Source organism: Arachis stenosperma, chromosome 6 (assembly GCF_014773155.1).
Source record: "Arachis stenosperma cultivar V10309 chromosome 6, arast.V10309.gnm1.PFL2, whole genome shotgun sequence".
Lineage (NCBI taxonomy): Eukaryota > Viridiplantae > Streptophyta > Magnoliopsida > Fabales > Fabaceae > Arachis > Arachis stenosperma.
The window spans coordinates 92,858,908-92,875,231 of NC_080382.1; the positions used below are offsets into that span (position 1 = coordinate 92,858,908).

General features: G+C 27.6%; 1 protein-coding gene and 1 long non-coding RNA gene across 2 annotated transcripts; both read right to left on the reverse strand.

Annotated features, from left to right (window-relative positions):
- Positions 1–2,374: 2,374 nt before the first annotated feature.
- Positions 2,375–3,093, reverse strand: LOC130935824 (uncharacterized). Its single transcript, XM_057865730.1, has one exon. It carries the CDS (start codon positions 3,019–3,021, stop codon positions 2,521–2,523), a length of 501 nt encoding a protein of 166 aa, XP_057721713.1. The 5' UTR covers positions 3,022–3,093; the 3' UTR covers positions 2,375–2,520.
- A 10,688-nt stretch (positions 3,094–13,781) lies between these two features.
- On the reverse strand, positions 13,782–16,013 carry LOC130936040 (uncharacterized). Its single transcript, XR_009068035.1, has 3 exons — positions 15,642–16,013; positions 14,622–14,711; positions 13,782–13,997 (listed from the first exon to the last, which is right to left on the reverse strand). It is a non-coding gene; the product is annotated as an uncharacterized LOC130936040 (long non-coding RNA).
- Between the last annotated feature and the right edge of the window lie 311 nt (positions 16,014–16,324).

Genomic DNA, 16,324 nt, shown 5'->3' on the forward strand with positions numbered 1-16,324 from the left:
TAAGCATATTGACAGCTTTGGTGTTGAGCTTTATCTTCTTTTTATCTTCATCATTCCATTCGACCTTAGTCTTAGGAATGACTACACCATCTGCTCTTGTTTTGGTTGGAACTTGGGGACCATTCAAGATGATCTTCCAAATGTTGTAATCTATTAATTGAACAAAGATCTTCATTTTCTCCTTCCAATAGCTATAGTTCTTTCCATTAAAGAACGGAGGTCTGTTGTTGGATTTCCCTTCTATCAGAGTGTAGGCCACCATATTGGAACCATTGTTGTTTGCCATCAGGATCTTTTCTCCAAGCTGCAAAACTTGATCTCTTTGAGACCAAGCTCTGATAGCAATTGATGGTTATCAATGGCTAAGAGAAGGAGGGTTGAATCTTAGCCTCCTTTTCTGCTGAATATTACTTTTCGTTTTTTCAAAAAAACTTAGGATATATTTTTACTTTTGTCTCGTATTGAGTTGAGAGACACTTTCTTTTTGTCTCCTGAGTAACAAAAAAAGAAGTGATGTAGAAAAGAAGGAGTAATGCCCAGACGTATCCCAGTTCAGCTACTTAGTGCAATGTAGCCTACATCCAGTCTCCATCACAATTATGATAGAATTTCACTAACTCTTTCAACATATTACATACACTAATGTTTTTTCTAGGATATATCCAATCCTATTTGGGACAAATTCAGATTCTAACTCAATCTAAATTTGACTAGGATTCAACCTAGATTTCAACAACCAAGTGCTAACCCAACTTGTAAGGAGATTCTCACAGGATCATGAAACAAAATAGAAAGATGTACAAAGAAAATCTGAGACATCTTATGGCTTTTTACTCACTACCTTTTACTCTTATTGGCTTATTCTTACAAAGCTCACCATGTTTGCCTTTTTCAATGAGACTCAGATAGATTAAACTGAGAAAAATAAAATACTAATGAACAACATGAAGGAGAAGAACTCAACAAGTTTAGGAAGTTATGAGAGCCGAACTCTGTACTTTGTTCTTACTCTCTTGCTTTCAATCCTTGACTGTCCACCCTTATTATAGAAGAGTGAAACTTCCAAGGTTGAAGCTAGTTCAAGGTCCATACTGTCTTCTTCTCCTTTATAGAGCTTGCAGAGGCTTCGTTAGTGATGAGAGAGAGAGATCCGAATCTGTTGCATGCAATTTACCCATTCTCTCTCATCCTTTTTTCTTCAATCTTCTTCAATCTTGACCGTAGAGCTTTGCTTTGGTTCCAAGTTTAGATTTGTACCGTGGATCTTCTGCTATCCATATTCGACTTTGATTTCTCTATGGTTGCTTGATTTGTGCTTGAGACTTTGTGGATTTCTTTTTAGTTTCTTGGTGCATCACAAATGAGAAAAAATGCTTTTTTATGAGCTCTAACCAAAGTGTCACTAGCTTCTTGGTTGTAGCCCTTTTTTCTTGCTTAAAATTGGAACAAGCCTTTTGTTCTTAATCCACCATAACTTCTGCACTTTTCTTTTTTTTCTTTCTTTATTGGGAATGATGTGACCGAAGCGAAAGGAGAGAGGAGAGAAGATTTGGCTTTCGAGAAAAGCCAGAAGGGATTAAGTTGAATTGAACTTGAATTTTAAATTTCTTGGAGTGTGGGTATTGGTGACTTAGGTTAAAGTGTATGGATTCTGAATGTAATCACCAAGTGGACTTGTGTTGGGCCAACACTTCTTGTTTCATTTACTTAGTTTATGTGGACTTGTATATTTGTTCCATAATTAATCAATTATTTTTTTGCACACCAAATCAAACTCATTAAACAAACAATTGGTAGAATAATAATTTTTGTTCATCACATAGATTAATTTTTTAAACTTAACATAATTGAATAATAAAAGATTGAATAAGAACGAAATTAAGAGTCAGAAAAAAAGAAAAGAAAAATAAAGCTCTTTAAATTAAAAAAATATTTCAAACAAGATAATTTCATTTAACATATTGTGTGGGTTGTCCAATTAATAATACATAATGAGTGTTAATTAAATGTTATACCAGCTATTAGGATTGGCTTAAGTAGTAATAATACTTTCGGTGAGATATTTGACTACTTATATGCACGAGATAGCAAATTTTGATCTCATTGTAAAATATACTATGAATGTTAGCGGTTAACTTCACTTTAAAAAAAAAAAAAAAACTTTTAAAGCTCCACCATTAAAAAATTGATGTACAAACAAGTATTTTAGTGTGTCAATCAACTTCACAAGGAATAAGAATATCGTGTCAAACAAGTACTAACACACCAGCTTTACAAAGTGATCGTGCTTGTTAGATGTAATAATTTAACTGATCTGAGTTGCTTCAGTTGTATTACGATTGAATTTAAAGTTACTCAGGCAGAATCGATAGAATAACCCGAAGAAGAGTCAATTATAGTTTTTCTGTTTTGTTTTGTTTCGTCTCTAAATCTATTACATGTTTGTGTAATGTTACACTGTATACCATGCAAGTTAGAAACACATAAAGACTAGTACACAATTTGGAACACTGCTACTTGCTAGTTTACTTCTGTTATGCTTTCTAATGGTGGTTTCCACGCGTTATCACAAAAATCTCGATTACCTTCTTCTTCATCATCATCATCATCGGTTGCTACCTGATTTTCACGGTGAACCATAGATAACATCTTATCAACCGAAACCACTCCCTTTTGCATCATATCCCTCAGTTGTTGCTTGCTAATAACTACCTTAATTGTAACCACTTTACTTTCTTGAACATCTTGCACTTCTGGTTCTGCAAACCTCACCTTCTTGCTAGATTTTGGTGTCGAGGGTTGCTGTGACGGTGGCGGCGGTGGAGGAACTAGGTGGTACAAGCTTCCGCCGAGCAGTTTGGTGTTTGGCTGAAGATGGCGGAGGAGTGAATCAGATACTACATGGCCGGAGAAATCTACCAGAACTTGCTCAACTTTGATTGGTGCTTTGTATTCAAGTACTTTCCCATCTGTTTTCATGATCTTCACTACGTTTTCTTGAACCACCAAGCAATTCCCCATGCCTTCCTTTCTTTCCAATTTGATTTTGGTTTTGGTGGTTTATGATGAGGTATGGTATGGTTGAGTATATATGGCACTTCTGTGAATGTAAGATTAAGAGCTCTGAAGAGTGCAGTATTTAAAGCAGTAGTTCTGAGAAATACCCTCGTAGGGGTGAAATATTACAAGAGTGCCCTTTGTTTTTGTCTTTTTGGGATGCGGATAATTTTAAATGATTACTATATTACTTAAAAGTAATTTAAAAAATATAAATAAATAATTTTAAATATTTAAATTTTGTTATAAAAGATAAATTAAACAAAAATTAAATATTAACTCACATATATCATATAGAATTGATTATAATTTTTTTCAAGAATTATGTTGTTTTGGAAATTAATTTTTAGTTAGTTAATAGAGTTTAATTTTGATACATTGATAGTATAAAATATTTTACACAATCGTACAATCACAATCGTTTTCTTAAATGACTATTTATATAGTTAATACAAAAAGTAGTTACTTTTACTAATGTGAAATTATATATAATTAAATATATGTATAAAATAATTTTACACAGATAATACATTAAAATTAAATTTTAGTTAATTTTAATTTTAAAAATTTTTATTTTGTAAAAATGTTACGATTTAAAATTTATAAATTAAAATTTAAGATAAATACTTTATGATTAAATATAAAATTTGAGACAAATAAAATCATTTTTAAAAAATTGACTAATATTGATGATAAAATTGGTTCAAAAAGTGGTAAAATTGTGACCTAATTATTTTGTGATACATTAGTCATTCTTCATCAAAAACGACTTTATTTTCATAAATTTGATGGTTCATGCTCTTCATCTAAAAAATATTGTTTTGAATGACAACAATATGAAAACTTCACAAAGTGAATGATAAATCGGTACTATATCATTTTAATTTTGTTTAGTTAAAAATCCTGTGATTGTTTGAAATTTTTTTTATAAGATACGAACTTAAATATTTATTCAACTATGATTCTGATTTCAGTTTTGCGTGGGTCAACCGGGTGAGTTCAAGTCAATGACACAATGGACGGGTCAGGACCCACTACTATCACAACGGAACGGAAAAATATATTCTTTTTGCAACACCCAAATATAATACTCTTTATGTAATACTGATATAATTAAGTTAGAGTGTGTGTTATCTCTAACTTCTTTTGGCTTACGATGCTTCTTATTTGGTCATTTATACGTTAATTAACAAACGTTCAAAATCAAGAATGAGTGATGTTACATATACAAATATTTTTATAATCAAATTAAATTAAATTAATATAAATTTAATAAAAAAAATGTATATACATCGCCACTTTTTTTATTCTGTATTTTTGCAGCATATAAAATTTTTTTGAAGAGCATAAAAATTTTATTGATATAATACACAAAATTTTAAAATATATCATAAAAAATTTTATATATAACACAAATTTATCGATTTAACACACAAATTTATGCTGCAAATATATTTTATTAGTTGAAAATTTTAGGTACGTAATTCTCTAAAAATTTGTGTTGCACATTAAAATTTTAAAATTTTTTTGTTATGTACAAAAAATTTTGTGCTATACATCGAAATTTATGTGTTGTGTATATTTTATTAGTATAATATACAAATTTTTGTACATAATATAAAAAATTTTGTTGCGAATGTATTTTGTTAGTTGGATGAATCAATATTCTGAATATGTAGTATTTCAAAAAGTTATATGCTGCACATCAAAATTTTTATGCTATACACCAAAATTTTTATGTTGTATATATACTAAAATTTATGTGCTATACATTCAAGAAGAAGATGAAGACGATAAGGATAACGATGATGATAATAAAAGAGGATGAGGAGGGGAGAAAAAAGAGAAAAAATTAAACAATAACAATAACAATAACATCATCATCAACAACAACAACAAAACAGCAGTAGCGGCAGCGACCACACGATAACGACGTTAAAGAAAGAAACGCACAAAAGAATAAGATAATGACGACGATAATGAAGGAGGAGGAAGAAGTGTCTACCTGCCTGTGTACGAAAAAGAAGAAGCACGCGAAAACTAGTTAAAAATTTAATTTAAAAAATGCTTGAACATATAGCATTTTTTTTCTTCGAAAAAGCTCTAAAACAATGCAAAATCTCTAATCAATTTCAATTAAATACTGTATCACATAATTAGTTAACAATTTATTTTATTGTAAATGACATGGTTAAGTAATTTCGGTGTTAAAATTAAAAAAATTCTATGGTACAGTTACAAAATTTTGGTGCTCTCATCGTCGTCGTTGTCGTCATCAGCATCATCATTTTTATTCCTCCTCCTCCTTCTCATCATCATCATCATTTTTATTCTTCTTCTTTTTGTTTCATCCTCTTAACAAGAATCTGTGTCACGATTAAGAAATTTCATTATTAAAATTGAGAAATGTATGTATCATGATTAAAAAATTTCGATACTATTTTTTGATAAATTTCGTTTAAAATCTTCTTATAATTCTTGTTTCACCCTTTAATTTCAACAAGAACCTATGTCACGATTAAGAGATTTTGGTGTCAAAATTAAAAAATTTACATATAACAGTTAAAAAATTTCAGTGCTATTTTTTGATAACTTTTGTTTAAAAATTTTGGTACTATTTTTTTATAAAAGTTGTATAACTCAAAACTCATTTTCTTTCCCATTCTCATAATTCTTATTTCACCATTTTAACAAGAATCTGTGTTATGATTAAAAATTTTAATGTCAAAATTAAAAAACTTTTGTGTCGCAGTTAAAAAAATTTAATGTTATTTTTTGATAAATTTTACAAAATTCAAAACTCCCTCCTCTTCAATTTTTTTCTTGTTCATCTTTTTCTTCTTTTTTCACTTTCTCATCATTTTTTTATCCTTAACAAAAATAAAAAAGTGTAACAAAATTACTCGTCCCAAAAGTTTAAATTGATGGGAGAATGCAACATTAATGATTATATCTCTAACACTTGAACCTCTTTTGGGTTCGTTTGATTTTTTTATAGACATATTTTTTATTTGCTTTATATCATTTTTTTGAGACTCACCAAGAATCAAACTTTTGATATTTTAGACATAAAACTTTAATATTATATCATGAAATTACTTATCTCAAAAACTTAAACTGATAAGAGAATGTAACATAAATAGTTATATCTCTAATAAAAAAAAAATACATGCTCACAAAACCATTAAAAAAAAAGAAGAAAAGTAAAAAATAAAATAATAAAAAAATAATAAAAATAAAATACGCAAAGAAAAAAAATGTATTAACACTAAAAAACGTAGAATATGTATTAGTAAAATGTTAAAATATATCTAATATATTCTCACTAATAAAATTTGAATTTAGACTAATTTAATTAAAGTTAAGTACAAAAAAAGTTAAATAAATAGGGAGACTGTTCTCTAAATATAAATTCTCAATTGAGTTCTTCTTAAATATATATAGGATTTTTTATGAAAGAAGAGGGTGGGACCCATTAAAGACAAACCACTTGTGCACTTTGGATTTTGTTGTGGTTGACTAAATCATGTGCAGTATTGACTGTGTGTTCTATGATGTTGCCATCAAAATCTATACCTGATTACGGTCGGCAACAAGTTGGAACTCGCATGTTTCAAAATTTTCCTTCTCTTTCTTTTGGTATATCATATGAGTTTTCGTAAAACTTTCTATAAGCGTGTTTTTGTTTAAAAAGAGCATTGCATCAATCATAACGGATGAACAAACGTAGTTGCTTATGTCACAACTGGCAAACATTATTGTAATATCATGTGCAGTTTCATAAATCATAACACTTCTTTTAGTTTCATTATTCAATTGCAAGAAGCATATATGTACTCAAAGTATGTATAATTGCTTACTGGTATTTCAGTAGTTGTTAAAGCAAGCCAGGTGCATTTTAAAAGGTGCCGTAGGATTAATCTGATATGTACCACTAACTTATCTTTCATCCACATTAATATTAATATTAAAGTAACAAAGTTTGATTTTACTTTGCATTAACCACAGTTGGCAACTTGATATATATAAATAGTAAAGTGTTACAGCACATCCAAAAAAAAAAAACCATATTTAAGCTTTTCTTTTTAAGATTTTCTATTATAAGTGTCTATTGTAAATAACTTTATAAATGCTTATTAAATTTAGAGACATAAAATTCGGTTGTTTGTAATAAATACTTTTTTAATTTTTGAGTTATTTGTTTGGGTTTCTTTAAAAACAGAAACAAAAAAAATAGTTTTCTTGCATTTTTGAGAAGTAGATAGAGACATAGAATCCGTCGAAGAGAGAAAAAATCTGCAAAAATGATTAAGATTATAAATTTATCTCCATATTTTTTTAGAAAGGCAAATATACTCATATAGAAATATAAAATCCAAACCACTAGATAAGTCATTGTGAAATTTTTCTATTACACTGTTCTAAAAATGAGATTAAATTATATTGTGGTTATTATTTAATAGATGTAAAAATATATTTTATTTTAAAAGAAAATTTACACTACTATTTACACCCACATATATGTGTGTATATATCTAAAATATGTGTTAGAAGAGATTTTGCATATTATTATTAAATTAAAATATTTTTAAATAAAATATCATTAAAATTTAAATTAAAATTTATCTAATTATTTTATTTTATACCAATAAGTAAATATATAGTAAAAACAATTAAAAAATAATGCTACACTAATAATAAAATTTATCATTTTGGTCAACAATCTATATATCCTAAATATTAAATAATTTTAAATTCTAACTCCTAGCCAATGAGTTATAACTCAAATGACATAGTCTCCTCATACTCAACTAAGAGGTCGCGGGTTTGAGTCTCCCTATTTTTAATTAAAAAAAAAACTTCTAACTCCTAATAATATAAAAATAAGGTATTAGTTAAAAGTATTGATTAATATTGATAAACAAATATTAACCTCTTAACATTTCTCAAACAATGATATCTTTTAATTTTATAAAGAATAGTTTTTTTCTCAATGCATCACCATATATAATTGTAATTTTATATAAAAAATACTTATATATTTTTCCTTATATCTAACTAGTTAACTACTTCTGACTCCAATACTTTTATAAAAATATCTAAATGCAGAATATTTTTCATTTTTATTTACTAAAAAAGCATTTCTCTCAAAAAAAAAAAAAGCTAAAGGATTATTCTAAACTCGTCGGATTGATTGATACCAAAAGTTTAAAACTAAATTTAAGTGTCTAAATTTTTCTATAAATAGAAAAATTTACTTCTAACTTTGTCTAATTGTCAATCATGGTATTAATGAAAGTGAAATTGAATTGAATATCAGTAATAAGTGGTCAATAGTTGCCCCCTTTAATTATTTGTATAAAACAGAAGAAATTAAATTAGAACTCTAAACATTAAAGAAAGAGATTCAAAATGGAAGACAATACGCTTTCTCTATCTCCTTTTGTAGACAAAGATACTTTCTAGTTTTTAATTCGTATATGGAAACAAGTGAAGGGAACTAGTAGGAATTTAGGACAAGCTCGTGGGATTGAAACATATAATATATAATAGCGTCGTTGTCACTACCTATCTATCTATCCTGTCCTTTAATTTAATTTTATGAAGATCATGATCATGAGTTTGGCCTTGTGTCATTCTTGGCTATGCAAGTGGTGGTCCAATGGAGAAAATCTAGTACCAGATTGGTCACTGCCATGCCTTTAACAACAAGCACTCGTAAAATAATTGACAATTTTGCCACCCTTCACACCTTCAAGTTAATTAATTTTGATGGCTATGTAGCAAATTCAGGAGCAGAAATAATGTTCAAAGAACCTGGACTGAAAGTCTAAAGTTTCTTTGTTTTGGGTTGGGGGACGGTAATATTAATATAACGATAAAAAATGTATATTCCAACAAAAGGCGTTAACATTTATATCGAGATAATGTTCAGTTTAGTTTTCTAAAATTCTCACCACTCGTTAAAAAAAAATAGTTTCTAGCCTTCGAAAAAGATTAGTCTTCTCTTAATTAAATTGTCAATAACACAATATAAATATATGGTGTTAAAATATCTGTGTGATATTTTTAACGGTTAGATGATATGACTAAAATTTTAATATAATTAAATAAATATTTTAAATTAGTTAATTGAAGAGATTAATTAAAATGAATTTAAATTGATCAATTTAAAATATTTATTTAATCATATAAAGTTTTTACTTTTTATTTTTAATATGAAGGAAGGTGTAGAGTGATACAGCCTTATGGAAAATAAGGGTGCTTTTCCTGCATATGTTATCAAGAGGTTGAAATCGGATCGAAGGATTTAGAGTAAGGAACTCAAACGGTCCGATTAGAGGAAATCTATAAGAAAATATTTTTTTAATAAAATTTAGAGGATCCGTTTTGATTTAAAAAAAAAAGAAAAATCTAAAAACGGATGGTCGATTTTTATTTAAAAGAAAGTTTAAAGAAACAAAATTGTAAACAGAGGGTTCATTTTCAGTTTAAGAAAGAAAAAAAAAGTGTAAACGGAGGGTCTGATTTGATTTTAAATTAAAAAAAAAACAAAAATTAATCGGACGGTCCGATTTGAAGTTAACAAATTTTTTAACAAAGAATTCGAACGGTTCAATTTCTCTTTGTCACACACCTGTGTCTAACACCTGTATACACCATAACCAAGCACAACTCACACACTCTTCCAATATAAAAAAAATTAGCCTAAAGTCTTAGTCATATTATTTTATTGTTAGTAATATTTATATCAGTATTTTATTAAAGACAATTAAATTAATGATGAACAGAAATTCAGGTTTATAAATTTATTGACCAATTTAGTTATTTTTAAAATTAAAAACTATTTTAATGAATGTTAAAAAGTTTAAGAATCAAAACTCGAGAATATTTTTATCTATATTTATATTTCAATCTGATACTTATAATTAATTTATGAACCCTCTATATAATTTTTAGGTATTAAGACACTTTTAACAAATTTAATTATATTAAAAATTATTAGTATCATTTAATAAGATAGCGGATGATATCTTTATAAAAAATAAATAAATAAAAAGAAAGAAGATGTGATGGTAAATTAACGGAGGCTAATTGGAAGTGTGGTTGCAGAAAAGAAGGGCTTAGTGGTGGCTGATGTTGTCAACACGCATGCATGTGGTTGGAGTGTTTGGAATAATAATGAAACTTCTCGCAGGTTATTGCTTCATAGTGGAGGTAGAAAAATACGACTATTTAGTAAGAAAATTCTATGCAATAAATATTACATAAACAGAACCAAGAGAAAAAAAAAAAAAAAAAAAAAAAAAGAAGGCGATGATGCCTTTCTTATTACCAGATACTATGAGACATATTTAGTGGGGCTTATCCTCCATATCCATGAATATTCATCTCTAATCATAGAAATGAACCACCCTAGTTCGAGATATACTTGAGGATATGTGCATGATTTATCAGAATAACATTATTTTAGAGCAACAAAAGTTTAATTTTGTAATAATATCATATATAGCTTATAATTTATATTTAATTTTTATAACTGATATAAGAAATAATTTTTTTTAAGAATTAACACTACAAAAACTCACTCAAAACTGTTGAATTTATTGTCGAATAAATTTTATAAAAAAATTTCGACAAAAAATATTTATTATTAAATTTTAGAGATCAGTACTTCATTTGTTACTATTAGATTAATCTGACAGTAATTAAAAAAAAGACAAATTTATTTTGTTATTACTATCAAATTTAATTATCGTTGAGCATATTTGTAGATAAATCCAATGATAATAAAGATATTTCTACTAATTCTTTTCATATGATTATATATCTATTCTTTGCTAATGTCACATGCTTACAATGAAAATAATTAGTCACTTGTTAATTAGTCGTATAGATTGCGTATTTAAATATAAAATAATATATATAATAATTAATTTAATAAATGATTTTTTAATAAAATCTTTTTAATTTTTTTCTTGTACTTTTTCAAAATGTAAAAAATAGAAATGGATAAAATTGAAACAAACCTTTTAAAACAGGAGGGAATCTTTATTTATGTTTTTTCAATTTCAAAAAAAGGTATAGTAAGAACCCAAAAATAGTGACCATATCTTCCTATACACTAAGTAAAATAAAATAAAAAGAAAAAAAATAAGAAGGGAGAAAAAGAAAGAAATTAAAGAATATATATATATGTAAAAGAAGATTAAAATGATATTTAAACTTTGATATATAAAGTAGAAATTAAAAAAGAAATTTAAGAAAAAATAAATAAATAACTCAGATGCTTATGTATTTACGTACAACCTTATTAAGACATCCAAAAAAATATATTACCTTATTAGTTTTATATTTATTTATAGAAAAATGAGCTAAAGTTCAAATAGTATAATTTTTTTTTTTAAAATAAAAGTTTTGAATTTGAATCACACTTCTAACTTTAAAAAAAAAAAAGATTTATTACAACTAGCATGGTTGATAATTATTTTTAGTGCCTTCATTCTCTTATTTCATTCATATTAATATGTTGTTAATCATATACGTACACTTCACATGTGAAAATTTTTAAGAATAATGAGATTCCAGTTGAAGAGTGTACTTTTAATTGTCCAATTAACCTCTCCCTGAATTGACTATGCTAGTCTGAAATTTGAATAAATTCTGCTTTCATATACTTGAAATTAAATAAATATGATCATGCTTATAATAAGTGGGAAACGTTCATGATTCCGTGTTGGGATCCACAAAAAGATCTTTTGCTTTTTAACATGGGTGTAAAGTGAAAGAAAGAGCCTTTGATTAAAAGCAAAACAAAGATATTTATGTTTGTGATGGAAATATCCTTCATCAGAATCAACTATGAAAATGGAATGAATTCACCTGGCAAATAAACACTGGCCTCAGCTATGGATAATCCACTCGGCAATTTATTTAAATGCCACACAACATCATCATGCTTATGCATGATATTTTGGATATATATATATGTATATTGAGACCAATGCAATTCAAGATATATGAAATATATATGATGAATCATACTTTTCGATTAAGAAATTAGATATTTTGGATGGCAAACAAATCATTATCTGGCAGATATTTCAGAAGGTACTCATCATTCATCGAGCTTAAGTTATGTTCTTGTTTTTTAAGTACACAAATTTCAATACAAAATGTAGATAAGAAAAGTGTTATTTTTTATCAAAGGCAACACTTTGTGGTAAAACGTAATATTTTTTAGGAGTTAACTATACAGTTATTATCTTTGATTTAAGACAACATATTATTTAGGAGTTAATTATACAGTTAACTGTACAGTTTTTATATAAAAAAGTACTCTTTTCGTGACCATCTTTAAAAAACATTGTCTTTTCTATTAAAAAAAAAAATTCATGTATGAATTGTTTTAGAAGATCTAAATACAATACATTAATAAAATTTTATTACAATATTTTTTATAAGTTGTATTTTTTAATATATAAAGTAATATTTATCTAAATTTTTTTAAATTACCTTTTTATATATCTAAAATAACACTTGTATAAATTTTTTTCGTTTTTTTATATACCTAAAATAATAATTATTTAAATTTATTTGGAGTTATCTTTTTTTAATATCTAAAACAACACCTTATTAATTTTTTTTAAGTTGTCTTTTTTTATATCTAAAGCAAATTTCTTTTTTTGCTTTTCTTAAATTTATAGACATTTAAAAGATATATAGCACATACTAACAATATTTAAATATTTAAATTCAATTAAACAATATATAGGGAGAATAAGGTAATATATATTGCATATATATAAAAAGATGTTTTAATTGCCAATTAAATAATTTTCAGATATATATACTTGCTAAATTATCAAGTCAAATGATAAATATACATAAGTAAATAAAATACATATTTTTTTCATAGACTTAAAAAAAACTATATATTTTCATATGAAATTAAAGATTTGTACTTTACCGTTGTGTTAAAAGTTGTCTTTATCTCGTAAAACTTTATCCCTCTATAAGCAAGCTACAGTCAAATATAAATAGACAAAAAAAGACATATTTTCTTAAAAAGTCTCAAAAATAAATTATTGACAACTAATAGGGATAGTAATCTACCAGTACTATACATATATAATAACGTGTTCTAATCACAATACCATTAAAACAACATATACATATGCAAGTGTTTATACCAAGCAATTAGGAAGGAAAGAAATAAATAACATATACACTACAAGATTTTTATTTATTTGTGATAATTTTTTTTATTTGTGAAAGTTTATAACCCCCACCAAATGATTTATGAGGGAAGGTGGGAAAAATTTTTAAACTCCAAAATTTGAGATGCCACAAAATCTTTTGTGAAGGTTTTTAAAAATCTCTACAATCTATTCAGTAGGAAATTTTATATGTATTTAGTGGTGGTTTTATATTAGACTTTTGTGGCAATTTTAAATAACTTTTGTGGCAATTTTAAATAACTTTTGTGGCAGTTTAACAAATTGATTTTTTAATTTAACAAAAAATAACTATTTTGTAAAATTTTCAAACCTTCACAAACCCTATAATTATTTATTTATTTTTAATTTCAAATCATTCATTAATCTCATCTCATTTACATACTCTCAAATTAGAAATTTATTTTTTAATATCAAAATTTTAAAATTAAATCTTTTATAACATAATTCCTCAATATAAAAAATAACTCTATATATAAAAAAATTCTCAATGTCAATTAGTTCCAAACATAATTGCATATGGTATTATTTTACATAATTATTAATGTTTTTTTTAAAGTAAAATAAAACAACAACTTCAATATTTCAATATCATCTAATTACATAAAAGTATCAAATATTTGTTCTCGGATGTCCATTGCTATCATTAGCTGATCTTTTAGCATCAAAGGGAATAATAGGCTTGCTTTCAGCATCATTAGCCTATATGTAAGTATAACTGGAATTTAATTATAAAACAAATACATATCGAAAAAGATTTAAAGCATACACACAAACTAAGGTCTAAAATTTTGTTCACCAAATCTTCCTGCAACCTCAATAGTATATAATTACACTAAAGGTCCCAATCCTAAATGAAAGACCTTTTAACATTGAATACATTATCAAGTTAATTTATGTTGCTTTAATTATTTTGAGTTTAATTTTAAACTGTGGTCTCCAACTGCAATTGCATCCATATTATCAAAAGCACAATAAAATTTGGTTTAGCACTAGCAGCATTAAAAAGCTTTCAAGATGGAAGCAAAACGGAATAAGGAAGATACCCTAAGTGCAGTTGTAAGATTAAAGCGACCAGAGCTATGAACACCTATTGCAACTTTAGGGAATCCATTGGTATCACAAAAGCATGTCCATAATGATTCTCTATCTTCAGCATCTACATAGTAGAGCTAAAACGCAAATACCATAAAGGTTGAACACATAAAAAACCATTGCATGCTTGCTAGTTACTACAAACTTTTGAAAGAAGAACATCTACATTTTTACTTGTTTAGGTAAGTCTTATATATATTGTTGACTGAAAAAATATACAGTTCAGTGTACCTTGAAGATCTCCACAGGCGTAAATCAAGAGATGTCGTTCTGCTTGTAAATATTATCCAAGTATCTCATATAAGCTTTTTTGCCTGAAATCTGCTACCATTGTAATGCATTAGTATTTAGCACAAAACTAATTACCAAAAATTATTCAAATTCTAGAAGCTGAATATTTACAATTAATTCAAGATTATGAGAGAACAAGATTAGGACCTTCAAGTTGATTGAACTTGATGCTGCTATGAAGGACTCCAACAGAGCGGAGCCGTTGGGGACTCCAACAAGATTAGGACACTTTTTTTATTAACAATGACTTTATTTTTTGCTCCTTTTCTTAATTGGATTTATTTTCCCATGCTTTGCTTAACACTGTGGTATTATATTAATTAATTAACCTCCTTTTGATTAAATCATACCTGCCTTTTTCATTTTCCTTGCACCCAAGTCTTCATCGCTACCCCACCCCATGTGACTCACTCTCTTCCTCATTCCTTCTCTCTTTATTTCACTTTTCCTTTGTTTCTATAAAATCATCCAATTTTCTCACTCCTTAGTTACACTATTAATTACATCTTATAATGAACACGTTTTATAAAGAATTCCAAAATTACACCTTATAATGGAATCTAATCTTTCAACAACAAAAGACTAAATGCCATTTGCAACTAAGAATTGGCTAAGTATTCTTGAGTAGCTAAGAATAATTGCAAGAGAAGTAATAAAGACCAAAATTAAAACATGAAATTGTCGAAAGAATAAACAAGTAAAAGCATGCAAGCATATTCAGACAAGCCATTTTCATTTCCAATTCTATTTCAATTTGCAGGATGCCGCACAATAGTAAAATTCTATAATCATGAGTCCAGTTAACGTAATAATCAAATGGCAATTGCTTCATTGTCAAAATAAGTATGGTATTAGGCATCGATTTAACACATTTGAATGATTATCCTAAGCTGGTTGCTCAATTGGAACTTTAAAGAAGCAGAGAAATAGAGACAAGTAAAATATGGAGAAGAAGAATACCAGCAGGAACTCGAAGGAGAAAATAGATCTGAAACAATGGCTTGATTCAGAAGCTTTCGACCGCAGAAACTACCGCGACAACGTTGGCGAAAACTGCGGCGGCAACGGCGGCGGAAGCTGCATCGGCAACCGTAGCTTCAGAGCAACCAGATCTGAAACCATAATGTTGATAGAGGAGGTGGCTCGATTCATGAGCTTCTTGCGACAACTGTAGCGGCAACGGCGGCGGAACCGGGCGACTGCAACGGCGATGAACCGGCGAATGTAACGATAGCTACACCGACGGTAGAGAACTTAGGGTTTTGTCGATGGCCATTCTCTTCTCTTTTCTCTACCTCGGTGAGTTTTGAAAACTCAATAGTGCTACGTAGGGTTTTTTGGGCTTAAGTTTAAATTTAATAAATTAATTATTAGGGAGAATTTTATAAATTGTCATAAATAAAGTGTATTTTGACTTTTGGAAAATTTTAAAAATCTCTACTAAAAAACTCCCTTAATTAAATATGAATCTTGTAGTGATAGATACCAACAACAATAACAACAACAACAAAGCCTTGTCCCACTAAGTGGGGTCGACTACATGAATCAAATAATGCCATTGTGCTCTGTCATGTATCATGTCTACATAGAGACCGTTTACATGTAGATCTCGTTTGACTACCTCATGGATAGTCTTCTTAGGT